The following is a 26,200-nucleotide window of genomic DNA, read 5'->3' as shown; positions in this document are numbered from 1 at the left end:
CCTCATCATTGGGTAGGCTGGCCAAAAACATCTGGAGGGCTGCAGGCATCTTAGGAGGCAGGTTGGTACTTAACCTTTTTGGTTTTCTGCAGCTGTTTCAGAGTCTCTTAACCATCAACAATATTGGGGGGGGGGGGGTATGCAGACCACTTCTTCCAGCTCAGCCTCAACATACCTTGGCAGTCTGTGGCCTTCCCTTGCGCAAGTGGCCTCGGCCCTCCTTGGATCTCTCTCAGAGGCCCACAAAATCCCCTGACAGGAAGGTAACCAGCCTTAACCAGGATATTCTGGGGGAGCTGGTCTAATCAGCTCTGCTTCCTTAAGAGGCCCCTGAAGGAGGGCAGAGCCCCACCTGCCCTGGGATGGGGAGAGCCAGTAACAGGAACATTGCTGGGTGTGTGTGTGTGTAATGTGTCCTCGGCGATGCTGAGATTGGTGATGGTCATGGAATTTGGCATCCAAGATGGGGAAAGGAGTGAAGAATTTCTGCTGCAAAGTGGCAGATTTGGCATCCAGACAGATCCAGGATGCAATCTAGGGCAGGACGTCGCAGGGGGCAGAAGGGGCGGCTCTGTTGCAGCAGCTGGTGGGAAATGGCTCAGTTTGGGAGGGGAGGCTGGTAGTGTTTCCTTCCTCTTAATGGCCACATGATGAGAAGAAATTCAACTGATTAAGCTTTTCTCATCTCTTTTTCCATCCCAAAAGCAGCATTTTGCCACAGACTTTAGCACAAGGGTCAGCCCAGCCTCTCTTTCTTTTGCTGAGAGCCAGAAAGTAAACCCATTGATGGGAAAGAGATCCTTGCCCGGCTTCCTGCTCAGAGTGGATCAGAGGCTGATCAGATTAAGTGCCCACCAAATGGGCAACTAGGCCCCTCAAGGAGTTGGCCGCCCCATCCTGGCATTCAGGGATGGGCAGCTCCCGCGTGGTTCCCAAAGGTCTCAAGAGCACCCCTTGCACCGCTGTGGAGGAGAGAAGAGGGCCCTTGGACCTCTAGAGAACTCTGCTGCTTCTTAGGCGAGGCCCCAGTCCCTCTTCCCCAAATGGGGGAGGGCAAGGCACAGAAAGAGAACTGCCAGTTTTTTGGGGGGTGAAGGCCCCTCTGGCTTCCCCAAGCAGCACCAGCTGGCCAGTGGCTCTCTCCAGCCCAATTCTTAGATGGAGTGCAGTTGGTAGGAGCCCCACCGAGAGGCCCAGGAAGAGAGAGAAGGCCGTCTGTCCGGCCAGGTGGGCGTTGGAGGGGCACAGGGCACCCAATGTGTGCAGCCTAACCCCTCAACCCTGGAGGGGTCAGGGTCCCTGGCTGGAAAGGATTTATGTGCCTTGGCGAACACTGAATCCCCCCACAGCCCAGTTTTCCAGAAGCTGGGAGTTTTGCACAGAATGACCGATGGGAAGGCAGAAGGAGACCCAGCGGAGTAATAAAGCTGAGAGTGAAGGAGACAAAACGAAGGAGGCCAGAAGTGGCAATTGGGGGGGGAGCAAGTGAAGCTGGAGGGCGGCTGCGAGGGCCACATCCCTGCAGCTCTGGGGGGCCAGCTGGCTGGGAAGCACATGAGGAGGGAAGAAGGGATGGGTCACAGGGAGGCCCTGGAGGGAAGGGGAAGGGGGGCCCGCAGGGACCCTCTCCCACAAAGGTTACGGTGGCACTCTCCTAGCCTGGCCTGCCTCACAGGGCCATTGCAAGATCAAAGCGGAAGTGGGGAGGATGCTTTCCTGAATCCCACGGAGGACACGAGGGCCAAAGGCAGCCCTGAGATGGCCAAGTGTGTGGCTCTGGGCAGCCTCAGTCCTCTACTGACAAAATGGGAACGGCAGCAGAGAGGAGAGTAAATTCAGGCCCTAAAGGAAGCACTGTGGCACCAACGTGGAAATGCCAAGGGGGGAGGGGGGCACAAGGTTCCTTGGCAGCCATCCATGCCCTCTTCTTGCTGGTGCCTGCCAGGAGGGCCACTTTAGAGGCCTCAATGCTGAGACTGCCTTCTGCTCAGAGTTACTTTGCTGGCCTGTATTTACCCCCCTCCCGTTGAGTTTTGGGGGGCAAAGCTGGGGCTGGGGAGGCTACACCCCCCATGGGCCCCCCCCAAAGAAGCCCCGGCCTGTGGGGTTCCCCTCAGCACCCCCGGCACATGTCATGAGCAAGGACCCCACAACCACTGGTGTTAAAAGAATTAATCCGGGGGATTTATTGAAGTATCAAAGGTGGTTAAAAGGCAGACATAGATATTTACATATATATTAACTTTTGGGCAGGGGAAACAGTCCTGGGCTGCAGAGGAACGCGCCCCCACACTTCCCGACCCCCAGTTATATATTAATTATTATATTTTCCCTTCTTTTTTTAATCTCCCCTTCCAAGACACAGACAATACAAAATTAAAACTGCGAGCCAGAGACGGACACAGAACCACACGGTCATCATCAGTTCCTTCTTGGTTGGTCTTTTCCCCAGACGAAGGACGGAGGCGGGGGGGGGGGGGGGGGGGCAAGGGGGGCACCGATTGGCACAAGGGGGGGGAGTGGCCAGGGAGAGGTGGGGGTCCCAGCCACCCCTTTCTGCAGTAAGCATGCCATTGCAGGGCCGGGAGGCAATGTGGAGAAAAACCCCTCCATGGCGGCAGAGCCAGGGGTGTGCGATGGGGCCCCTTCCCAGCACCAACATGGGAGGGCAAGGGGGTCTCTGGCTGAGCCCACCCACCCACCCAACCGACCGCCTCCCCACTGGCCAGAGGGAGAAGACCAGTGGGGAAAGGGGCTGGGGGGCCACACTGGGTTCCTGGGCTCAGGGACCAGGGGAAGGGATACCCCCACAAGGGAGGAACAGGCAGGGAAGGGCCCTGGCTATGGCCCCCTTCCAGCAGCGTCCAACATCTGCCCCTGGCAGGGAGAGGAGGGTCTGGCCCGTAGGCCACGCTTCGATGCCACGGGGAGGGGGGCAAGAGAACTGGGAAGCCCGGAATGAAGGTCCAATTCTTGCGTGGCCACTGCCATTCCACCCAGCCACCCGCGGACACCACGTAACAAGGACAACAGAGATAGACAGAGACCCCCACCCTCCCTCCCTCACAAACTGTCATGGCTTTGAAGGAAAACAAATCAAAACAAGGCTCCAACCTGCATCTTAAGGCCCCCCCCAAGAGGTGCTCCCTCCCTCCCTCCCACACGCATGCATGGGCACGCACTTGCACACTTGCACAGGGGAGCACTGGCCAGGGGGCAGTGCTGCAAAGAGCACCAAGGAACACCTTTGCGGATGAGCCCTATGGACCCTGGCTCACGGCCAGCCAGCTTCACCCCCCCACAGCAAATGAGGGGCACTCTCCCCTCCCCAGGTAATTTGTGACAGTGCTAATGGAGGGGAGCCACGGTGGCCCCCAGGGCCTGACCCTCACCTGCCTCCAATAGAGCCACTCCTCAGCTATTTACAGAGATGTAATCCCCACCCCCAGCGCTGCTTCTGGCCACCAAAAGGAGAAAGGGGTCACGGCGGTCCCCCTCCCTGCCCCCAATGGAAGCAGAGTTGTGGATGCGCGTGCACACAAACACACCCCACCACACACACACACAGCTCTCTCCAATTAATGGGGTGGGGGGCTTTGGGGGAGCAGGAGCCAGATCCCCATGACTGGGAACGGGGCTAAAGTCCTCGGTTTCTAAAATAAAGCCGAAAAGATGGTGTTGCCCATACACCCTGATTTCACTATTCAAGTGTTTTGCTCCTTTTTATCCTTAATCCACTCCCCAAAAAGGTGGCTTCTCTGTGAACACCTCTCCCCCCCCCCCCCCCACCCGCCCCCCCCACAATCCCCCCCCCCCCCCCCCCCCCCTTCCCTCCCCCCCCCCCCCCGTTCAGATGAAGAACTCTTCCTTGCGCTTGTGGCCGTCACCTCCATTGAGGAAGGCCTCGCGGGCCTCCCCATGTTCGTCCAGGCCACTGGCCTCGTGGGTCAGGTAGGAGCCTGTAAATGGGGGGGGGGAGGGAGAGGAAGGTGAGGGCCAGGCAGGCACAGGGTTCCCCCAACCCTCGTCCAGCCCTCACTTGCGTGGCAGACTTTCCAAACCTGGCACCCACCACAGCGGCCGGACTGCAATGCCCATTGCTCCCAGCCAGTGCAGTGGGAGACAGGTTGTCCGGCTGGTCTGGAGGCCAGTGGGATGAGAGACGTGGAAAGGCTGGGGCAAACCCACCCGAAAGCAGAGTGTCTTCCCTGCTCACTGCTCCTTGCAGAAGCCTTGCCCCAGCCCTGCTCCACCTGCGTGGGGTCTTTCTGGAAAGTAACCTCCACCACTTTTGGAGGAAGCAGCAGCAGTGCTGGGAGAGGAACTTATGGGGAGCAGCCCCCTTGCCACACAAGGTCCCCTCCAGCTCTCAGCCTTTTGGGCCATGCCTGACCCCCAGCCCCCGCCCTGGCTGACCTTTCTGCCGGATGGAGCACCACACCATGACGATTAGGACGCAGATGACCAGGAAGACCAGCAGGGCCAGGATGCCCCCCACGATGGCATATGGCATGGAGGTCTGGGCAGCCACAATGGCCCCAGGGTCTGCAGGAGGTGGGAGAAGAAGGTTTGAGCCCCTAACCAGTGCCAGGCAGGGGATGAGGGGCACCTTTAGGCAGCCCTACCAGACTCGCCACTGGGCTCAGCAGAAGGCCAAATCTGGATCCCAGGAGCAAGAGCGGGGCCTGCAGAGCTGAGGGCAAAGTGGGTGTGCGTGCGAGCGACACACTTCTCATGCTTACCGTAAACCACCAGGACGTACTGGTCGGAGGAGCGGCCGTGCTTGTTGGCCACTTGGCAGGAGTAGGTCCCGTTGTCCAGCAGGCTGAGGCTGGGGATGGTCAGCACCTCGCCCTCAACCAGGGCCCGCTCCGGCAGCGAGTCATTGGCGCGGCTCCATTTGATGTCTGTGGGGCTGTGGGGTAAAGGGTTGAGGCTGCTACCTTCCATGTCTTCCCACACCCCACTCCTAGCGACTGGGTGATATGTTCACCCCCAGGCTCCCCACCTGCAACAGTCGGGCGGGCAAGGATCTTCCCCCCCAGAGGTCATTTGCTACAGAGGCTGCCAGGCAGCTGTCAATTGAGGAGCCTCTCACCAGTCAGGCTCGTCAGGAGAGTGAGAAGCAGGAGGGCCAGCTGATTCAGATTCAGCCAAAGCACCCACAGGAGTGGAGGGAGGGGGCTTGTGGCTGTTTGGGTCACCAATCCTGGCGCTTCCTGGTGCCAACCGTGGACCTTTAACCCTTTCCTGCTGCCACGGTATTCGTTCAGCCCTCTTCTTGCAGAAAGGGTCTCTTTGGGTGGGTAGAGGTCTCTGCCAACCCCCTGACCCCCCCCCCCCCCCGCCCTGCAGAAAGTACTCACAGGGGGTTGCCGTTGACGGCACACATCAGGACTAAGGTGTCTCCTTCCCGCATCACCCCTTGCGGAGGATGGATCCGTGCCGAGGGAGAGTCTGTGGGGAAACAGGGGTCAGAGAAGAAAGAAACCAGGAGGCCAGGGAGCAGCCAGTACCCTAAAACCAGTGCCCCCCCCTCTGTTCCAGCACTCAAACCATTGCATTATGCTGGCTCTCACTTTTAAGTATTAACTTTATCTGGGCTTTATGTAAAAGAGAGAAGTATGGTTGGGAAGGAATCCCTAGGCTGTTCCACTTCAATGTTTTGTGCTGCCATGGGGCCAGATGGGGCGCTTAATGGGGTAAAAGTTACAGGGGAAAAAGAAAAGAGAACAGATGCAGCAAAAGTACATTCACCAATTTGCACAGAAATCTTCAAATAAAGTGAATGCTTGAAAGCCCAAGGAAGAAAATCATGGAATAATCTTCAATTTTCTGAATTCTGAGTTCCATTTAGAGCTTGGAGAAGTTTCTTCCTGGGGCCACAACTCCCCAAATCTTCCCAGCTCTGACCCCTCTGCATCAACTGGGTCATTCCAGAGGAGATGTGGGGATGCCGCTTCCACTCGGGGGATCCCTGGAGTGGGTCTTTCTAGGGCCGAGAGTGCAATCCCAGCAGCCGAGACGCGGGCCCACATGCCACAAGATCCCCCTGGATCTGTAGGATACTATTAAGTAGCAGCGGCAGCAAAAAACCAGTGGCACAGCGGCTGTGGTGTCTGCGATGGCTGGGGGTGGGTTGTGGCAGCCCAAGGCTTCTCTCTTGAGAGGGGAAGGTTTCCTTCTACTTCATGAGATGCCTGGCATTTGGCAGGCCCACATCATCTTTGTTGCTTTTGCTGCTGCTGGACTTTGCCCCCAAATGACCCTTCTCTGGATAAACAGGCAGGCAGCTGGGCAAAACATGCCATGCATGTCACATTTTAAGATGGGCAAAGAGGGGAACATGAACAAAAATGCAACACCCACACAAGGAAATGTGTGCCAGCTGGCAGGATGGCCTCACCCTTCCAGATCCCACCCTCCCCACCTTCGGCACCCCTGGTAGGTAACCACTGGCCTTGCCAGGCATCCATGAGACGGTTGAGGGCATTGGGAAAGGACACGGCCAGCAAAGCAGCAGAGGAAGGCCAGATGAGCAGCAAGAGGCCTCTTTGCCCAGAAGATGCTCCAGCCACTTCCCTTCATCACCTGGGGAGCCAGACGCCATCCTTTGTATGACCCATGGGGCACCTTTGTGGCCTTTGCCCTCTCCATCCCACCACTTAGAAAGTCACTCTCTAAAGGCAGCCTGATCCTATAATACCCTGTGATTTGGGTGTCATTGGGAACAGAAATGGCCTTGTTCCTTCCCTGCTCTTCTCCTTTGATCTTTTGGGGTTTGGGGAGACCTCCACATTGTGGAGGAATAGCATGAAACTGGGGAAATGCTACCCGAAACCCACCCTAAAGCCCAATTCACGCCCTAAAAAAGGCACTTTTAAAAGGAACCAGAAAGGGATCCTCCTGCAACCAAACAAGCCACAGCCTTCCTGCTTCCTAATTACAGCAGAGGAGCAACATCATTCCCCCATGTTCTAGGAAAGGTGGGTGCACCACAGGCCGCAACTCTCCACGTTGCGCATAATTCCAAGCCCCTCCAGAGGAGAAGAGAAACACATGCTGGAGCAGTGGGGGGGGGGGGGAACAGAAGGCGGCCCTACCAAAGCCCTCTGGCCTCCCAGCTCGCTCCCTAGCCTTCCCGCTGCCCTCTTATGCAAGCACTGTGGTCACTTACACTGGACGTCCAGCACGTACTGGGTCTGTTTTCGCTGCCCCCGCAGGGCAGGGTGCGTGGCCTCACAGGTGACGATGCTGCTGTGGTCCTTGCGCTCCACCCGGAAATGCGCCACGTTGGTGACGCTAAAGACCTTTCCGTTCTCTTGCTTGCTGCTCAGCCCTTGGTGGAGGCACATGGGTGGGAGATGAAGCACCCCACTGGCTCCACAAGCTGATCCCCCCTCGCAAAAAAATCACTTCCAAAAAAGTCCTTCCAAAGGGGAGTGAAGGGGAATTGCCTTCCTCTCTGGTACATTTCTCTCTTGTCTTTATGGTCACATCCCAGGAAGTGTTCCCCTCATCTACTATCCCTTGGGAAGAAAAGGGCACATTGTGCGACACCTCCATGCCTCCTTTGCCAAATGTAATGGACTTACTCCCCACAGTTGATAATATGTGTGAAGCATCCCATAAGCCTAAATGGGGCGCCCATTAACGGTACCCATTAAGCACCAGGGTGAAGTGCTTAAGAGAGAAACCCCAAACTAGCATAACTCCCATTTCAAGCATTTTCCATGTGGTGGGGAAGGGGCGATGAGTGTGGCAGGTGAAGATTCACTCAGTGCAGAAAATGTCCTAGTTCAACACAGAGATGGGGAGATGGGAGCCTCCAGACATGTCCAGAAACTGCCATCTTTAAGGAATGGGGCCCAGGGGACCTCCTCCTCCAAGGGCCACAGGAGTTTGGGGTTGATGGAGAGCCTAAACCCTGTTTAAAAGGTGAGTCTCTGCTCTTGTGGGTTTGCCCCCTTTTCATGGTCATAAAAAAGGGAAGCTCAAGGACACCAGTCCCCCCCCCGCCCCGGTCCCCAAATCAGCAGGTGGGGCACTTTCCTCACCCCTCCTCTGAAGGCAAAAGAGTGGTGAGACCCTCCTCTGCTGTGGTTCTGACCTGACTTATACCCACCACTCCACATACACTTAGGGCCAAGACAAGCCCCTGCAGGGAGAACTGCTGCCCACCCCATGCACCCCCTTCGCCTCCCGCCAGCCCAGACGGCACCTTTCAGCTCCCTCCGGTCCCGGTACCAGCGCAGGGTGGCGGCCGGGCGCGATCTGGGGACGCTGCAGGTGAGCTCCACCTCTCCTCCTTCCACTGCCTGCTCCTTTACTTCCACCAAGGGGTTGTCAGGGGGCACTAGGGGAGAGAGAGCAAGACAGAGCAGGGGGTCATGGGGGAAGCCCCACATCCCCTCGACAGCCCCACATCCTAGTGTGGATACATCTCTGTGGAGACACACATGTGCACAGATAGGGACACCCAGGGAGGTGCCAAGGACTGGACCTTGGCACACTCCCTGCTTCTGCAGAGCAAAATGCATCTTGGGAATCCTTGTCTCATTAGAAATAGATTCAAGCTTCTGGTCTTAAAGCTGTAAAGTTTCAGTGGGAAGGAAAGCAGTGCAATCTCAGAGGTGGAGTGAAAGGGTCTGCAGGGAAAGTCCTGGAAGAACATCTCACCCCAAAGCCCAAGAGTGTAGCTGCCAGTCAGTATGGCCAGCAGAGGCCTAGATGGACCCAGGCCTTTGCTCTCTTTCCCTCACAGTGCACTGCGGTCAGTCCAAGAGAGAGGCCAAAGGACCAATGTCCAAAGCTCTGTCACTTGGTGCAAAGCTCCAGAGCAGACAGGTGGAGCAGCCCCTGGCCTTGGCCACATCCTTGTAGGGCTGCCAGGTGACCAAGGAGGCGGGGCTCCTGCGTCTTTAATGACAGTGCAGCAGAGGGAGTGTCTGTGGGCCGGGGGCAGAAAAGGTTGAGCAGGCTTCCCTGCTGAAGTCCTCTCTGCTGTGCTTCTCCAGAGCCCCCTCCACTTGCCAGCCCTGCATCCCTGGGCCTTCCGCTTCCCACCCATCCCCAAACTAAATGCCCCCCCACCACCCCAATATCTACTACAGTCCCTATGCTCCCCTTAACCAAACAGCCAGGATCTGGTGTTCCCCTCAATCGCCCCAGAGTGTGAGTGTGGGAGGGGCACGGGGGTCCCTAGGGCAGGGGGCACATACCCAGCACTGTGAGGAGGGCAATCTGATGGTGGGTGTCCTCCGTGTAGAGCTGGCAGAAGTAGCCCCCCTCATCCTCCAGGCGGGCGTTGGAGAGGACAATCCGGACTTGCTTCTGAGTGAACTCCACCAGCTGGAACCGCTCATCCTTCAGGGCTGGAGGGAACATGGAGGAAGGAGAGGACAGTGAGCCAGGTCCCCTCAGCCATGGAGGGAGAGTGTCAGGGGAACATGGAAGGGGACTATGCACATTTACGGCTAGCAATGTTTTTGGCCAGGGAGGGAGAGGAGGATCCCTCAGGCAGGGGGATTTGGGGCCACTTCTGGAGGGCCCCCAGATGCTTTTGAGGATATTCACTTGGCACAAGGAGGTGCTGCCTGGACTCCTCTCCTTGGGTTCTCAAGCCTCTTCGGTCAGCCTGTGGGCTGTTTTCATGTTCAAGAGGCAACAGAGGCTGCTTGCCCAGCTCAGGTGATGATGGTGATGGTAAGAGTTACACTTATATCTTTCCCTCCAAGCAGGTTTTACTGGTCAGTGGGGACTTGAACCTGGACCTGGCCAGCCCATCTGAAGCTTTAACCACCACACAAAGCTGGCATGGGGGTGGTCTTGTCCTCCTTGGTGTGTGGGTGTGCGTCTGTTTCCCTGGGAGTCCCGGGACTTCGTCCACTTGCCCAAAGTCTCTGGGGTCGTTGGATCTGCCTGCCCCTCCTCTGCAGGACCTGATCCCTCCGTCAGATGCACTGAGGGCCAGGTGGGTAGCAGGCAGACCCTTGGAGGGAGGAAGACACTGGGCCTGGCACCCCAGCCCCCCGAGAACCCCAGCCCCCCACTTCCCGAGGGCACTTACCCCGCGTGCCATTGAAGAAGAGGGTCTGGCGGGAGGGGTTCTGGATCACCACGATGGAGCCGTCGTATTGGTGCAGCTTGCAGTTGATCTCAGCCTGGCCACCCTCAGCCACCGTCACGTTCTCCGCTTGGACCTCCTGAGCACTGGCTACAAAGGGAGGGAGAGGAGAAAGAGGGTCACTACTGTCCCTGAAGCAGGCCGAAGGGGAAAGAGGGGCTCAGAGGCAACTGGGGAGTAAAGGAGGGGGCTGTGGGGAGAGACACGGACCCTGGCCACCCACACCCAGAAAGCGGAGGAGCTGCCATCCAGAGGCCCTCCTTCCAGCCACTTCAACCCCTTGGTTCTAAAATGGCAATGGAAGAAGTGCTTTTGGACTGCAACGCCTGTCAGCTCCCAGGCCAGAAACACCTCTGGGGAAGCCTAATAGAAGCTGAAGTCCAGGAAGGCCTGGTGAAAGGCAGCTGCTCTTTGCTCAGCCCTCCTCTCAGGCCACAGCCTGTGGACCACTGGTGGCAGCCAGAGCAGCAGCAGGCAAGGCCCCAGTTCCCCTGGCTGATACAACGTTGGAACATGAGAGCCACAAATGCAATAGTGGTGGCTGGTGAAGGAGGAACCTGCCTTCGTGTGTATGAAGGATGTGGGGAGAGAGGGAGCTCTCCAAATATGCAGACGCCCCTTGCCCAGAAAGCCTCAGTCAATTGGGAAATGCTGTTCCTAGGCACTGGCAAAGCTGAGCCCGGGACTAACTTCCCTCCTCCGCCTGACCAGGCCCCACTGCCCTGTCGGCCACAAGGCGCACACAGCGCTCAGGAAACCTCCACCCGGGGATACCAGAGCCAGCATTTTCCAATTCTGACATGTTCTGCAGCCTCAAGTCTGGAGAATGTAAAATAAACTGCTAAACATCCACACCTTGAAAAGTATTTTGGCAATTCTTATTTTCCCCACTGCTTGCCCCCTGCTTCACCCTGTAGCTGCTTTGATCTGGAGGCACAGGAGGAGGATCTGAGCCCAGGCCCAGAAAGGACCTTTTTGTGTGCATGCGCATGCACATGCTTCTTTCAGAAAAGTCTCAGAGTGACGCAGGAACGAGCAGAGATGTGAACAAACGCGCAGCACAGCCTGGCAGGTGCAGAGACAAAAGGCCGGCTGCAGAGGCGCATACGAAGACACAGAAAATACCCACCCAAAATGCTCCTCCACCCCCGAAAAAGGCAGGCTGGCTCCCCCTCGCTCCCACTCCCCCCCCAGGAGGAGGGCACCTGGAACTTTGCTGTCCCATCTCAGCCATTCCTGAGGGCCACGTGCCCCCTCCCAGGCTGACCCTCCACCTCTCCATAGGGCAGAGGGGCACACACTCACAGGCCGTGCCCCTGGTGCCAGGGGAAGGGCTCAGCAGTGACTGGGCAGCATCACACTCACTAGGGCCTGGTCCTCACACCTCCAAAGCACCCAGACCCCCCCCCCAAAGGCCAGAGCACCCCAGTGCAGGCCATAAATCTACACAGCCCCTTTCTCCTGGCTCAACAGTACTCCAAGTAATAAATCTATCTGGTTTCCTGGATTGATTTCAGGCAGTTGTGGTGTCAGGCTGCTCTGTTCAGCATCCACAGGGCTAGCAGTTCAATCAGGCCAGTCCCGCCCAAGAAGGAGCCCGCATCCTCTGGCTTGTATGCAGCCCATCTGGCGGATCATCCAAAGAAGGGATCACCGCTAAGTGACCAGCTCCAGCAGCCCCCAAAAGTGTCAGGGAGGGTCTTCTCCTTCCTCACCCATTAGGCCAATGTGAAGAAGGCGGTGAGCCAGCAGCTTTGGCCAATTTGATCTTGCAATGGCAGAACAAAACTGGCACAGGAAGCTGGTAATCAGAGAGGCAACAGGAGGGAAGGGCTGAAAGTTGTGGAGGATGGAACATGCCACACTTTCCATCTAGCTCTGCTCTCCGTTTTCTGAAGGGAAGGTATAAAAGGATCCCTCATACACAACCATTGTGTCTTTGTGGTTCTGGGGAATTGGAAGACCTAGTTCACTACTTATTGCACTGCCCTTTATATACTGACCCCTTTCCTGGGAGAACCCTTGAGAGTGAGGGCCGGTTGGTTGTTGCCTGGTAGTAGTTGTGACTTGTGGGTTGATCATTCTAAATCCACCTTCGCAGCTGCAGAGCAAAAGAGCCGCTGTAGCAGTGGATTGCAAGGAGGTCAGTGGTACAGCCGTTATTATTGATTCAACATTTGAACCAGGAATTTTATCCAATAACCTTTTGTTGGTTTTTTGATTTTAACAGTTTTTTCATTCTGTGTCCAACACAATTGTAATTTTGTCTTGTTGTACTAGATGCATTGTTTTGTAAGAATGTTTTGTAATGAACATTGTGCCACAAATAAATAAACATTATCTATCTATAACTGTACAGCAAAGGCTGCCTCATCTAAGTTTTCTTTCATGATGGTTAGAAACTTACTTTCCCATGAAAAGAAACAAAGTGGAAAGTCTCAGGGGGGATGCAATGGGTTCTGGGCGACCAGTTTTATTCACATCCCTGGCAGAGCAGTTGGCATAATATTGTTAGAGATCTTTTAACTTTTTGTCCTCAAAAGAAAGGGGCAGAAAAGATAAACCAGTGCCATACTCTTTGTATTCAGACACCACAAAGAGAACCTTTTGTTGCTTTGAAAATTTTGTGGCTGCTTCTTCTTTTTGCTCAAATCCATGCACAGCCGGGATAGAAAAAAACAGCAAGTAAGATGTAGTCCCAAAGCTGAAGGAGAAGAACAGAAAAACAGGCCTGAACTTGCTCCTCACTGAAAGGGGACTTCCCTCTCAGAGGAACCCTAGGAAGTAACTTTATCAAGGCCCTCTTCCCCCAAAGTAGGCAGCCAACTGAGGCTCCATCCTTGGCGCTGGCCCTCTCTGCCTTTCTGGCCCAAGAGGCAAAATGAAAGGCTGCCTCCTCTTGGACCACAACCACAGCTGCTCTCTCATCAGGCTCCCCGCAGCCTCCCTCGCCTCTGCCTCATCTGGCCACAGATCGGGGGAGCCCACAGGCCTTTCCCTGTTGCTCTGCACCATGTAGGAGGGTGGCACTTGAGCCAACGGGGCCCGGGGTCCCACAGGAATGCCTTTGGGGTCCACAGGGTGGCTGCCACCCCTGCCAGGGAGACCTCCATCCAGGACAGGGCTCCACAGCTCTTGCCCAGAGCTTTGGCAATGAACAGGGAAAGGAGAGGAAAGGAAAGGAAAGGAAGAGGGGAAGAGGCATGGCACCCCTTGTCCAGACACACGTGCACCCACCCTTGCCCCTTCACACGCGTTGCTCCCTCCGCCCGCTCCCACCTTCCTTTAGCCTCTTCGCTGCAGCAGCAAGATGGGCGATGGAGGGCAGGATGGTCGCCCCTTACTCTGCCACCTGGAGGGTGGTCTGGGGAACCGAACCCCCCCATCAGCATCCCTTGGGAGGAGATCAGCATCTGTTTGGGCAGCAAAAGGGTTAGGGAGACACTGCAGCCTGTCTCTCTCTGCCTCTCATCCAGAGGGAACAATGGTTTCTCTTTGGCCGGCCTGTCCATCACTGAAACATTTGCCAGGCAGCTGGCATCTTCCTTGCTGATGGGGCACGTCCTGGCACCATTATCTCCCCCCCACACACACACACACACATCCTGGGCATGTAGAAGCCTTTGTGACCCTTCCCAACACTGGACTTGAAAGGGCGCCTTTCCTCCCTCCAGCTTTGCCCAGAAAGCCACCCCTCCATCCGGTTCTTTCAGTCTCCCCTTTCCTTCGCTGCTTCTGCTTCCCATCTGGGCCAGAAGACCAGGAGACTTTCCTCAAAGTGACAACCTTAGCCAGCTGTTTTTGGGAGGCTCCTTTGCTGCCCTGGCCCACCCGCACCCAGGAGAGAAGCCCAGTCCTGACAGGAGGGAAGCAGCTCCCTGGGCTTCTCCCCTCTTTCTCCTGACCAGTGCTCTAGAATCTGGAGCCATAGTGTCTGAGGGGCGCCAACCAGCCAACAAGCACAGCTGCGACAAGAGCCTTGTTGATCCTTCTAAGGGGGTCCCGGGGTAATTTTTTGGCCCCTACCATCCCTGGGCAGCAAGGACTCAGGGCTGCAGCTGGGCCACCTGTGCCCCATATCATGCTGTGTCCACTGAGCCCTGGCAGGCCTCCTTGCTCCTTACTGGTCCTGAGAAGCACCTCTGGACTGAGAGCATCTGCTGCTCTTGGCTAACAGGTGGAAGCTGGTGCTTGCCAAGGTGTGGGCAAATGTGGCAGAGCGCAGCAGGAGCCTGGCTCCCAGTAAGAGAGATGTGGCAGGGAACCACTGGGGTGGGGTCCCCCATCAGGCCACATCCACAGCACTCAGGATCCCACCTCCAGTGTGAGCACAACTGTTTGCTTCCTGCCAGGTGGGTATGCCTTGCCTGCCTGCGAGGACACCTGCCCAGTCCAGTCAAGAGAAACACAATCAGAAAGGGATCAACTGGGCTGGAGTGAGATTAGGCCTCCTTACTTCAGAATCATGACTTTCAGGGACAACTCCTAAAGCCCAGCAAGGAGGCTCCAGGCCTAAAGCCCTGGTTTGGTCAACCTACCCTTGCAGTGCCTTAGCAGGGTTTGCCCATTTCACCCTTTAATCCTCGCATGTTAGAGCAGGAATGCCCAGGAACATCAGCAAAAAATGCACACTACACAATAATCCAGAAAGTAAGCAAGAGGACAAAGCAGCAACCAATGAAAACAACAACAGCAGCTGCCATGGACTTTTACATCATCAGCATTTGCACTCACTCCCAGAAGGACTGGCAAAAGAACAGTTGCTCAGGTTCCCCATTTCTCTTCTCCTGGGGGTCTTTCCTTGGAGCTCACTGGCCATTTTGGGGAACAGAGGAGGGAGGCAACTGGGGAGGTAATTCCCTGGGATGCCAAGCGGATAGGGGCTCAGGCGTTCCCAGACAGGTATGAGGCATTCAGAGCTTTCCTGGCAGAGGCTATTGTGAGCTCCATGGCCACGGTTTGCCAGCTGGGGGGCAGGAAGGGAGTCCTGGAAACGCATGGAGAATGAGATGCATCCCTCCCGCTTAGTATTTCTTGGTTGCCAGTGCCACTTTTTGTGGGCCTGAAGACTCTGGTTCCTCAACCTGGCTGGTGAGCTCCAAGGGGAAGACCCCTGGGAGAAGAGAAATGGGGGGAGAAGCACAGAGACAGAGGCGTGTTGAGAGAAGGAGGGGGCCGCAGCCAACTGGAGAACCAGCCCGAGTCACGGAGGGTCTGGCTGCCTCCTCTTTGGGCAGCTGCTGGTCAGGGTGGCTACAGGGCCCTCCGGAGGCAATGCTGGCTTCCACCGCCAGCCAAGAATTGGCTGGGATTCCTGGACAGAAATTGGGGCAGCGGGAAAACAACACAGACACCCTGGAAAGCCAGGCTGAGTTGGGGTCCTTTTCCAAGGGCCCCAGGTGGGCTGCTCAGGATGGAAAGAGCAGCCAGAGGGAGGGGGCATCCTGGGCAGAACTAAAGCTCCCAGAGTGCCTTGGGAGGGAGCCAGAGGAGGAGGAGGACGAAGGGGGCCATGCGCTTGGTCTGGGGGTCTCCCTGCCTCACGCGCACGGTAGGAACACTGCAGTCTGCAATGGGGGTGGGGGTGCAAGCAAGCCCCTCTGATGTTTTTAATGTCTGTCTGGCTGTTTCTTGGCACACTGGTCCCATGACGGTTGCATCCCATGCTCATCCCCCCCTTACATGCGCACAGAAACCCTCCTTCTATGGGGGCAAAGAAGGCCGTCTAAATGCCAGGCCATGCTCTGGGAGAGGTGGCGGCAAAATGGTCCCCATGGTTGGGGGCCTGCCCCCTCCTTGCGGCTCATTCATCTGCAACTAATCATGGGTTGCCATGGCAACCTGCATCCGCCACCATTTGCATAGCTCTGGCACTGTGCCAAGGCTGCTGGTTCTGGGGCTGCTGGGAGGGGGAGGAGGCCAGTGGCCCAGAGAAAAGGGGCCTCCCTCCCCCACGGCCCACGGCCCACCCACCCCAGTCCCCTGGGCACGGTGCCTAGCTCAGGAATGTGCCAGCTGTGCCCCTGCCCAGCCCCATCCATCTCCCTGCCGTCTCCTTGGGAGCTGGAGGGTCTTGAGAAGGACACGTTCCCCAGGCAGGGCAGCCATCTTGCCTGCTCCGCACACTTTCTGCCCAGTAGCCTGTGCCACACAGCAGGAATCCAACAGGCGAAGCTGAGCTGGTTCCCAGGATGGAGCGGCTCTACCAGTTAAGCATCTGCTTGCAGAACTTACAGAAAGAGGAATTCTGCCAGAAAATATATGCAGATATGTGAGTGAGGGCCGGACCCCCCAGCTACACACTCGTCCTGCATGGGATGCCCTCTTACCCACAGGGACGGACGGATGGGCAGGTGCAGGGAGACGGGCGTCCCCTCCAGCATTTGGGCACATCACTGTGTTAAGGAGGCAGCTGCCCAAAGGGGAGTTTGCAAGAGGAGGGGGCTGTTGGGCCTTTGGAGCAGTGGGCCTCGGGGCAGCTGGGGGGGGGGGGCTTTGAGGTCTGAGGGGAGAAGGACAGCCCACCACCATTGGGGCACGAACAGACAGACAGAGTGAGGGGTGGGCCAGAGAGGCAGCCAAGGAACCAGGAGCTGCCTTCAAATGGGAACTCCCTCAGAGGGCCAACTGCAGAGATGGGGGCAGATGTGACTCCCAGGACCCCTCCCTCCCAACCATGTTGTGGCAAAAATGTAAAATACAGTAGAGCAGAGGAGGGTTCTTGGAGCCCTCCCAGGATGTGTAGCTCTCCTCTGGAATAAGGCACAGGCCTTCCCCCAGGGCAGCGAGACCATGGTGGGTGACCCACACTGAGGACCCCTGGAACAGCACATAGGATGGGAGGCAGGTTGCAAGGTTTCATGTGCCAAGCCAGGGACAGCCAAACTCTGTGTGGCCCAGTGACCAACTTTGCACCCATGGGACCCACTGCCAGTTGCACCTTCCCCCCTTCTAAAAGAAAACGTGAGGTTAGAAGACCAGTTCCACCTGCAATGTTTTAAAAAGGCCAAACTCTCTTAGACACTCTTGGGCAGGAAGGGAAACCAAGGGGTCATTCAGACAGCTTTCGTTAAGTGGAACAGTGCAAAATCTGGGTTTGTTATTCACACTATGGATCTGCATCTATGCGCATTCCTGGAAGTTCGGATGCTCACATGTGCCAGCACTCGAATAAACATAGGGTCGACAATGTCAATGCAGAATGTAATCCCAAATTATCTTGGGGTTCTTTGCACTGGTAATTCTCACTGCCAATTCTGCTCATCTTTTTAAAAAAACGTATCCTGGGTTAAGTGGCTTTTTTGTCAGATTCCCCGTTCAAAACTTAATCGGGTGCATTCAGGATTCATGTGAGCAACAGAAATCCAACCCGGATTCATCCTGGATTATTTTCACCGCCTCCTAGGGCCCAGTGCAGGAGACAAGGGGCTTCTGGAGGGAGGTTCACCTCCACACAAACCCACTTCCTTATCCCAACCCTCCCTCCAATGCAAAGCGCCAGCTTCTCTTTTAGCCCTTCTGGACATAGAGGGACAAACCGGGGTCTCAGGAGGGAGCAGATCCGGTGCTCCACATCCCTTCTTCACTCCCCCTTCTGCCCCCCCCCCCCGCCCCCCGCTTACAGGAACAGAGTAAATTATGCAAACTAAGCAAATATATGAATATTTTTCATTTATTTGCATAATGCATTCCGGTTGCTGAAAGCTAGGAATACAAATCTGGTTTCTATTTTCTGTTCTACCATCTTCAGCACAGCAGCAAGCCTCCTGCGTGAGGCAGATCATCCCCGAAACCTGTGCCCTTGAGGGCCTCATCCAGACCCCCAGCCCTCCAGGGGACAAGGACAGACAGACACTCGCGGTGCAGCCCCAAGCCTTCCCTCCCTGCCTCTGAAAGCACAGGAGAGCCAAGGGTTTAAGCAAGAGGTGACGCAGTCCCTTAAGACAACCATCGTTGCATGGAAACTGCAGAAGTGGCTGGGCCAAGTTCAAACGGCAAGATGAGGCGGCAAGTAGGGGAGCCTGCCCTGAACCCTTTAGCTGCTTGGCTTGTCAGTCATGTCATGAGTGCAAAACTGGGGCAGGCTCTCACCAAAGCTGAGCCTCCTTATTCAGCAAGGACACAGCAACGTGTAAGGCAAGGCTGTTCTCCTGCAAGGAGTGAGCAGCTGACCACAGAAGAGCTCTTTCAAACCTGGCAAACTCTCAGGGCACTCTATATGCAGTAAGCAGGAAGGGTCAGGGAGGGTCCATGCGGTCTGCCTGGAGGGCATGAGGTCAGGGGCAACCCTCCAAAAGCCAAGATAAGCTCAGGGTGGCCAGCTGCATGACCTGACCACCAGCTCAGGGTGCGGGGGGGGTCATCTTGCCTCTCCCGCATCCCTTGGCTGAAGCACCTGGATAACCTGTCATTCAAAGGGAAGATTTGGAGCTGGGCACTCTTTGCCAGTCCTCCCTCCACACAACCACCACTTCTTGACCAAGTGGCAGGGGGGCAATGGCGGGCCTTCAGAGGGGCTCAACCAAGGTCCAACCGCTCCTGTTATGGGCTGAGGGCTTCAGACCCAGCTCTTGCAAGGCACCTTCCCAGCCGCAGCTCCCAAGGCAAAGGAAGGAAGGCAGGCAGGCAGGGTTTTCTCTGAGCAGGTACAGATGGCCTTTTTCCTTTTCTCCGCCCATTCATCCAGAATAAAGGCACAGCCAATCAAGGCAACTGGGAGACCCAGAGTCTCTCTTCTGAGAAACAGAGGCCTGTTACAGACTGCCAAAATAAAGCTGCTTCGGGTCTCTTTGGAGGTGTGCTATTTAAATGATGCATGGGTCCTAAGAGTCCGGAGGTCGCACCAAAGCCACACTCCATTCCTAAGCACTGGAGTGCAGCTTTGGTGCAGCTTCCAGATTCTTCAGATGCATGCATCATTTAAACAGCATACCTCCAAAGAGACCCAAAGCAGCTTTATTTTGGCAGTCTGTAACAGGCCAGAAGCTGACTTTCAAAGCCCTGCTGGATTTAAGAGTCTTTTCTCCTGAGTAAATACATGTAGGCTGGGGCTCCAATCCTGCAACAGGGTTGCTTGGGCTTTTGGGAAAGCATCCAGTGTCCATCCTCCTTCCACCATCTGTATGAGCACAAACACACACGCACACACACCTGCAGTGTGTAACAGCTGGGCCTGGCTGGAAATCTATCTGGGGCAAACATAGTTCTGACTGGGAGACTCTCCTGAGCCACCGCCTCTGCCGCCTCCTAGAATCATAGAATCATAGAGTTGGAAGAGACCGCAAGGGCCATCCACTCCTCCTCCTCCTCCTCCTCCTCCTCCTCCGTGTGCCAAGGCCATCAAGACAATGCAGACCCCACACACACACACATACGTGGGAGAAATATGTATAAAGAGAGGGACCAATAAAGGAGACAAAGGGGGAGGCAGGGGTTCCCTTTGCAGCCCCCAACCAGGCCAAAGTCACCAGCAACCGACATAGCCCCCCACTTTGGCAGCTGAATTGCCTTGGCAACATCCCCCCTTCCCCACTGCTAGGTGCTGCCATGGCTCCTGGCTCTGGGGTATGTGGGGTGGAGGTGGGGGAAAAGGGGGGCAGTCAACTGCTGTGCCTGGGGTCTCCTCCAGCCTCTGGACAGTGCCTTGTCTGCAGGCGCTGGAGCCTCAAGGTCAGACTCCTCTGGCCAAGGTCAGCCGCACAAAAGCGGCACACTTGGGCGCTCACACTCTCACACAGGAGGCAAGGCAGTGGAGGTGGCTCTGCAGAGGCTCCTCCATTGTGCCCCCAACCCCTCTTGGGCCCATTCAGTCCTTGCAAAGGGAAGGCCGCAGGGCATCTTTCCTGCCACATCCACCTGCCAAAGCACCAGGGCGCAGGTGGGCAAGTATGGTGGGCTTGTGGGTGCCAGAGAAGGGGACGTGCCACCCGAGGGGTGCCTTGCTGAGGCAAAAGGCATGCTGCCAGCAGCCCTTACTGGCTGAGCACAGGGGGCAGAATCCTCTGCCAAGGGCCTTGCCATGAGGCTTTGGGACACGAACACCCACCGGGTTCCTCTTAGCCTCCATGGTAGGGTGGGGTGGGGCAAATGGGGCCCTTCCAGATGCTGCCAGACTCCCATCAGCCTTAGCCCCAGCATGGCCAATGGCTATGGATGATAGGGACTACAACCTGAGGGCACTGGGAGGGCTACAGGTGCTACACTGCATCGGCTCCTTGTGCTGGATCTCTTCCTCTGGGGACCCTGGCAGCATACCCCTCCCCTGCCCAAATGAGCAGCCTCTCTGCAGCTGTTCTCCATCAGTGGTGGAAGAGGCAAGTCAATGGCAGAAAGACCCCTCTGTGCCAGGAGAGTGACCAGGGCAGGGGCTGATGCTGGCCAGAGAAGGACAGGGACAGAGTGGGTCAACCTGAGACACACTCCCCCTTCCCAAGCAGCCTCAGGAATGGGGGACTGAGCCTTGGCTGGAAGGCAAGGGGGGCGGTGGTTGGCACCCGTCCCGGCTCTCTTCCAGAACAGGACAGGACGTCCTGGGGAGGAAGAGCCCTCTCCTTGCCAGCGGCTCACAGTCAACTGAGCAAAACCCACTTCCTCCGCCTCTGGGCCCTGGAATTTAAGGATCCTGCAGACACCCAGCTCCAGTAGGCAGGGAAGGTGCAGAGGTCAGGATGCCTGGCATTTCATTGCCAGTGCTGGCTCAGCTTTGCCCTCCCTCAGTGCCCACAATGGGGCCCTTTATTCTGCCTGCCCCTGCAAATCGGTCTCAGCCCAGGGGCCATGTGGCCTTTTGCTCAGAGGCCCTGGCACATGGGTACAGAGAGGGGTGGCCCAGCCACAGGACCTGAGCATGAGCGGCCCCACATCTGCGAAAGGAGATCACTGATCAAGAGCCCTTCTTAAGGGGGATGAATTGCCCACCTGTCCCCCTCCTTCCCACACACACACCTTTGGCATCTGTCTGGTGGGGCCTGTTCCTCAGGCATCCAAGGAGCAGCAGCAGCAGAGGCCCCTCTTTCAAACTGCTGCTGGAGGAGAAAGGTGCACACGTGCGCACGCACACACACACCATGATCTCTCTGCCAGAACGTGTGCGGTATAAACAGTGCCTTATCACAAATGGCACTAAGAATGGCATTTGAATTCCTCATGTCTGCAAATTTAAACGAGCCGCATTGATTAGAATGCACACTCAATTTACAAAATTGTGCTCCTCGGCTCTATATTGCATTAACAACATTCAGAAGTGATGTGTTAAGAGACTAAACAGAACTCTCAACATCACTTCTGTCCCCTAAACATCCTCCAAGAGGCACTGAGGAGGAGGAGGAGGAAGACTAATAGGAGCCCAAACGCTTGGAGTTAGCCCAAAGGCCCAGACACTTGCCTCCTGCTCTACCTGGCCTCCTCCTCCCCTCCCTTGCCCCACGGAGCTGCTTAGGAGCCTCCCCAGGGCTTCTGCCCCCCACTCCTTATTTCCAAATCAGGCCCTTGGAGCCCCTGGACCTCCTCTGTAAGGAAGGGTTTGCCGGATGCGCGCCTGGCTCAGTTGGACCACGAGACCGCCACCAAACGCAGCCGGCAGCCCAAAGGCTCCCAAATGCATGCACATAACCATAACAACAACAACAACAACAACAACAACCATGAATCTTCCTCTGGTGTATACACACAAACGGATAGCAGATTAAAGCTAGATAAAATAAAAGATTAAAAATGTTTTAAAAGTTGAAAAAGATAAAGCCACAGAGACTGTGGATGAGGAGCACCAAGAAGGGGTCAAGGAGGAATGGGACTGGTCAGAGAAGCTCCACAGAATGGGATTATGTATGTCTGTGTCAGCATGGCAAAGGACAGTGATATGAACAAGCCTGCCACTTCCCAACTGGGGGCAATGGGGATTAGAGTCCAAGGGCCTTGGGAAGGCCCCAGAGTACAGAAGGCTGCCTGCCCTGGGGGCCTAGGGACTCTGGCCCCCCACATCTGATTCTTAGGGCCACCCTCACCCACCGCCTGCCCACTTCCTTGGCTTCTGCGAGGCATCCATAAAGGGGCCTTAAATGGGAGAAGAGGCTGAGTAGTGGGTCTTTACTGCCAGGACACCCAGTTTGGAGAAGCCTCAATGTCCCTCCACAGTTCTGCCTGCCATAAGTGTCCAATTAATGAGGTGACAATGTCATTTACAAGCTGTCAAACAGTTCCATCCATCCCATAATAGACAGTTCTGGATCCCAGCCAATCCCAGGCCGCCTCCTGGCCGAGTGACAGCTGTAACTCATTATAAGGGCCCCCAGACCCCCCTTTCCTTCAGGATCCAGAGAGAGCAGGTGAACCTTGGTGGCACCAAAGGAGGATCAGGCTCTTCCCTCCTGCCCCAAAGGAAGAAGCTGACTTTGGCCAATCCCCCCTCCCCCCGGCCTTTGGGGCTGCTGGACTCCCCCTGGCCAGATTCCTGGGTGGAAGCAGTGCGGGGATTCCAGGAAGAATGGCTGCGGAGGAGAAGGGTGCGGCTGCCTGGTGCCCAGCAGTGGTCACTCAGTGGCCTTTGGGGGCAGAGCCCGGCCTCCAGGTGCTCTAGCTGGCCACGAGTAGGACAGCAGAAGAGCCATGGCTGCCCATACGCCCCAAGAAGCATAAGGTGGCCCTTTGTCCTGGGTTGTCTCGGGGGTCTGGGCAGAGTGGTGACCCTCCCTCTGCCAGGGTCAGAACCTGCTGTTGACCAGAGACCCCTGTGTCCGTCCTTCCTTCCTTCCTTCCTTCCTTCCTTCCTTCCTTCCTTCCGGATGATGCTGTTCACAGCCTCCTGATTCCCTCCTGCATGTGTGCCTTCCTCTCCTCCTGAAACACTCCTGCCCCACTGAACTGGTGGGAGGGGGGATCCTGGGGCTCCCATGTCAAGGGCCCCCACATCACAACAGGGCCAGCTTCATCGGAAATGACAGGGAATGGCGCCAATAGTGCGCCAACCTGCATACAGCCCCCAAATGACCACTCATATTGCTCACATGCACAAGTCTCCTAGCCTCTCCAATTTCAGGCACTGGGGTCCGAGGGAGCATTCAGGGGCAGGGCCTGTGGGAAGGAAGTCAAGACCCCCACCACAGTGAAGAAGAAGTGGACTTCTCACACCAGGAGGAACCTGGCAGCTCTCGCAGGCAGTGAAGTGCTGGGTCCACCCCGGGTTTCAGCCCAAACTGTAAAGACGCTCTAGTGCACTATCAAGGGCAAGTTTGCAGCTGCCTCCATGACTGCCCTTCCCAGCCATGACTTGCTTCATGTTAGAAGCCCAGTCATTAAACTCAGGGCTGGTTTGTTCTGACACGGAAAAAGAGATATGCATGCCATGTTCTCGTGTGGGGAAATTTTTAAAAGGAAGAGTGCAGAGGACACAGAGAATGGTCGTCTGTTTCCAGGCCAGGAAAATACTGTATGGCCCTCCCAGGAATGCCACGCTTGGTCAGTGGTGAGGCGCCCACCTGCTGCCAGTCCAGCATTCTTGGAGCCCAGCCAGATCCCAAATTAGAAAAGCTACTTTTTAATACTACAACTTCCAGGATGCCCCATGTAGATAGGGTGTCTCTGGGAGCTGCAGTACAAAAAGGCTAGTTTTTTCGGAGCCTCATCCAGATGCCCCTGGGCAGCCCACTAGCAAGGCACGAGGGTGGCCGAAACCCTTCCTGTGTGGTTGCCTTTATGCAGCACCATGCGCAGAGGGTTACACTGTGTCAGGAGAGGGAGGCTCCACTTAGACGGAGCAGGCAACCTGCTTCCTCCACGCAGGTGTCCTTCCCTGAAAGCCACCACTTGATACGTCGCACCATCGCCACATCTCATGGCATCACAGCCCACATGTGGCCAGTCATTCTGTGAAGAAGCCAAGCACTATGTCCAGATTTCACCACAAGCGCCGACTCTCCCCGCACCTCTCCTTCTCCCAGTGCCACCCGGCAGACCTCCAGGGCCCAGCCCTCATTGCCCTGGGGCAAAGAGAGCTGCACCAAGCACATTCCTAAGGACAGCAAGGGGCCTTTGGGGGAGGAAGAGAAGGCCCCTCTTTGCGCCAAGGGGCCCAGCCAGTCAGTTATCATTACCAGTTGGCAGGAAGAGCCAACCTGCAGAGGCTGTGATAAGGGATTAACCTGCTGGAGCATCCCAAGGGAAGCAGCAGCTTCCAGACCACAAGGGCCCCCACCTCCTCCTGCTCTCCTGCGGCCAGATTAATTCCCCCCTTATCTCCGTCTGCAGCTGAAACAGGCATCATTGCATGGCACTGAGGGGCTGAGGATTCTTGGTGGTGCAGTGTGGCGGGGGGCGGCAACCAGGACGGGAAGGGTTTGGCTCCTGTCCCCCAACCTTTTTCCAGCTCACACATCATCCTCCATTCCGCCCGGTCATAGCACCCATAGTCAGCACTATGGGGCTCTAGTTGGTCCTGCACTGCAGCTGGGCTGCATCTCCAGGCAAAAGTGCACACAATGGCTGCTAGAGACCACCCCCAGAGCACCAAGCTCCTTCATCCGGGTTCAAGGAAACTTCCTCCAGTTTTTACTCTTAGACTACAACTCCCATCATCCCCAGAGAGAAAGCACCAGGTAAGGGAAGGCTGCACAGGTCCATCAGCCTGCTATGGCTTCCTGCATGGCAGGGATCAGACTAGATGACCCTTTGGGTTCTTGCCAGCTCCATGATCCCTAAGTGCGTCCCTCAATTCTTCAACTAGGGAAAGGGCCCCCAAGTCCAGCCTCCCAAGTGGCCCAGAGCAGAAAGAAAGCCGGGCTCTGTGTCCCATCATCCCCTCAGTTGCCAGGCACACACACATGCACATACACAGACACATCTGGGCCAGAGGAGAGCTCACATGTTTGTAACTCAGGGGTGGGAATTGCACAGACAGTGTTGGGATGCGACTCCCAGATGCCCCCTGCCACTGGCCCAGGGGAATGCTGGGGGCTGCAGTCCATCCTCCTGTGGAGAAAGGCAGAGGATGCTCTGGGAGGAGAACTGCTGGCCTGCTGCAGTCCTTGAACTACAACCGTAGCAAGGGATTGTGGGAGCTGTAGACAAAATATCAGGGTAGCACAGTAGGAGCCTTCACAGAGAGGGTGACGACATGGTGGGCTCCCACAGACAGAATGCACTCCCAGGTAGGCAGCCCTGGCATGTGGCCTGAGCGCCAAACTGGTTCTGCCGCTCATGGCCTGATGGAAAGGTGGCACCCAGCAAGGCCAGCATCCCCCAGAGAGTCTGGATGCTCTGGCGCAAGAGCCTCTTGAAGGACTGAAGGCTGAGCGCCTTCAGTAACAGACTGCCTCTGCTGCAAATAGAGGCTCTCCACTCCTCCGGCAGCCAGCCACCAACAAGCAAAAGCAAAGGCCAGTCTGGTCCCTCCTTCCCTCCGGTGCCAGGAGGAGACAAGGGGCCTGGCTCCCTTCCTCCCCCTCCTTGGTCCTGGGTGGGCAGTGGGAGGCAGGCCGGCCAGGAGTCCAGCAAGCGAGGCCTGAGAGGGGCTCTGTGTGGCCGCAGCCTCCAAACAGGGGGCTCCTTATCCCAGCCGCCCAGGAGAATGGGTCTTTGTGGGCACCCACAAAACCCAAAGCGCTGGCGCAAGGCCCCCTCTCCGCCTCCTGCAGCCCAACTCAGGGCTCCCAGTTTCCAGCAATGAATGGCCACAGGAAAAGCAGTGGGGGGAAAGGGGAGGAGGGGTCCCTGCCCCCCAAGCGAGACCACAGCCAAATGCATTTCATCCACCGTACGGACATTGTGGTTTATTTGAAGGGACTTGTATTCAGTATTTAAAATTATTGGACATCACCAATTATTAATATATGACTGTTCCCTTGAAGGTATTTTTAATTTGCAGGGACGGTATGCCTTACATTGTAGTTGCTCTGAAATTATCATTGTTGTATGCTTATTTTCTAGAGGGAACAACAGAGTATATTATTTGAATGGCATTATTGTTCAACTATATAAAAATGCAAAAAGATTATTATTATATTGGATACATATTAAGTTAATCTGGCCTTTCTATGGCGCAAAAAGAAGCCGCAAAAAGCGTCCCCTTTTGCATTGCAGAAA

At 56.2% G+C, this 26,200-nt stretch overlaps 1 protein-coding gene across 1 annotated transcript in view; it reads right to left on the bottom strand.

Annotated features, from left to right (window-relative positions):
* Positions 1-3,837: 3,837 nt before the first annotated feature.
* CADM4 (cell adhesion molecule 4) overlaps positions 3,838-26,200 on the bottom strand; it is a 37,325-nt gene continuing 14,962 nt past the window's right edge. The window contains exons 2-9 of the mRNA XM_042439758.1: positions 10,070-10,216; positions 9,222-9,374; positions 8,222-8,356; positions 7,178-7,339; positions 5,367-5,457; positions 4,743-4,915; positions 4,417-4,545; positions 3,838-3,959 (exon numbers count right to left, since the gene is read on the bottom strand). Coding sequence (XP_042295692.1) covers positions 3,850-3,959; positions 4,417-4,545; positions 4,743-4,915; positions 5,367-5,457; positions 7,178-7,339; positions 8,222-8,356; positions 9,222-9,374; positions 10,070-10,216 — 1,100 coding nt within the window. The 3' untranslated portion in view covers positions 3,838-3,849. The remainder of the gene's footprint in view (positions 3,960-4,416; positions 4,546-4,742; positions 4,916-5,366; positions 5,458-7,177; positions 7,340-8,221; positions 8,357-9,221; positions 9,375-10,069; positions 10,217-26,200) is intronic.

This window comes from Sceloporus undulatus, chromosome 9 (assembly GCF_019175285.1).
Source record: "Sceloporus undulatus isolate JIND9_A2432 ecotype Alabama chromosome 9, SceUnd_v1.1, whole genome shotgun sequence".
Classification (NCBI taxonomy): domain Eukaryota; kingdom Metazoa; phylum Chordata; class Lepidosauria; order Squamata; family Phrynosomatidae; genus Sceloporus; species Sceloporus undulatus.
This window is presented reverse-complemented; position numbering and strand designations above follow the sequence as displayed.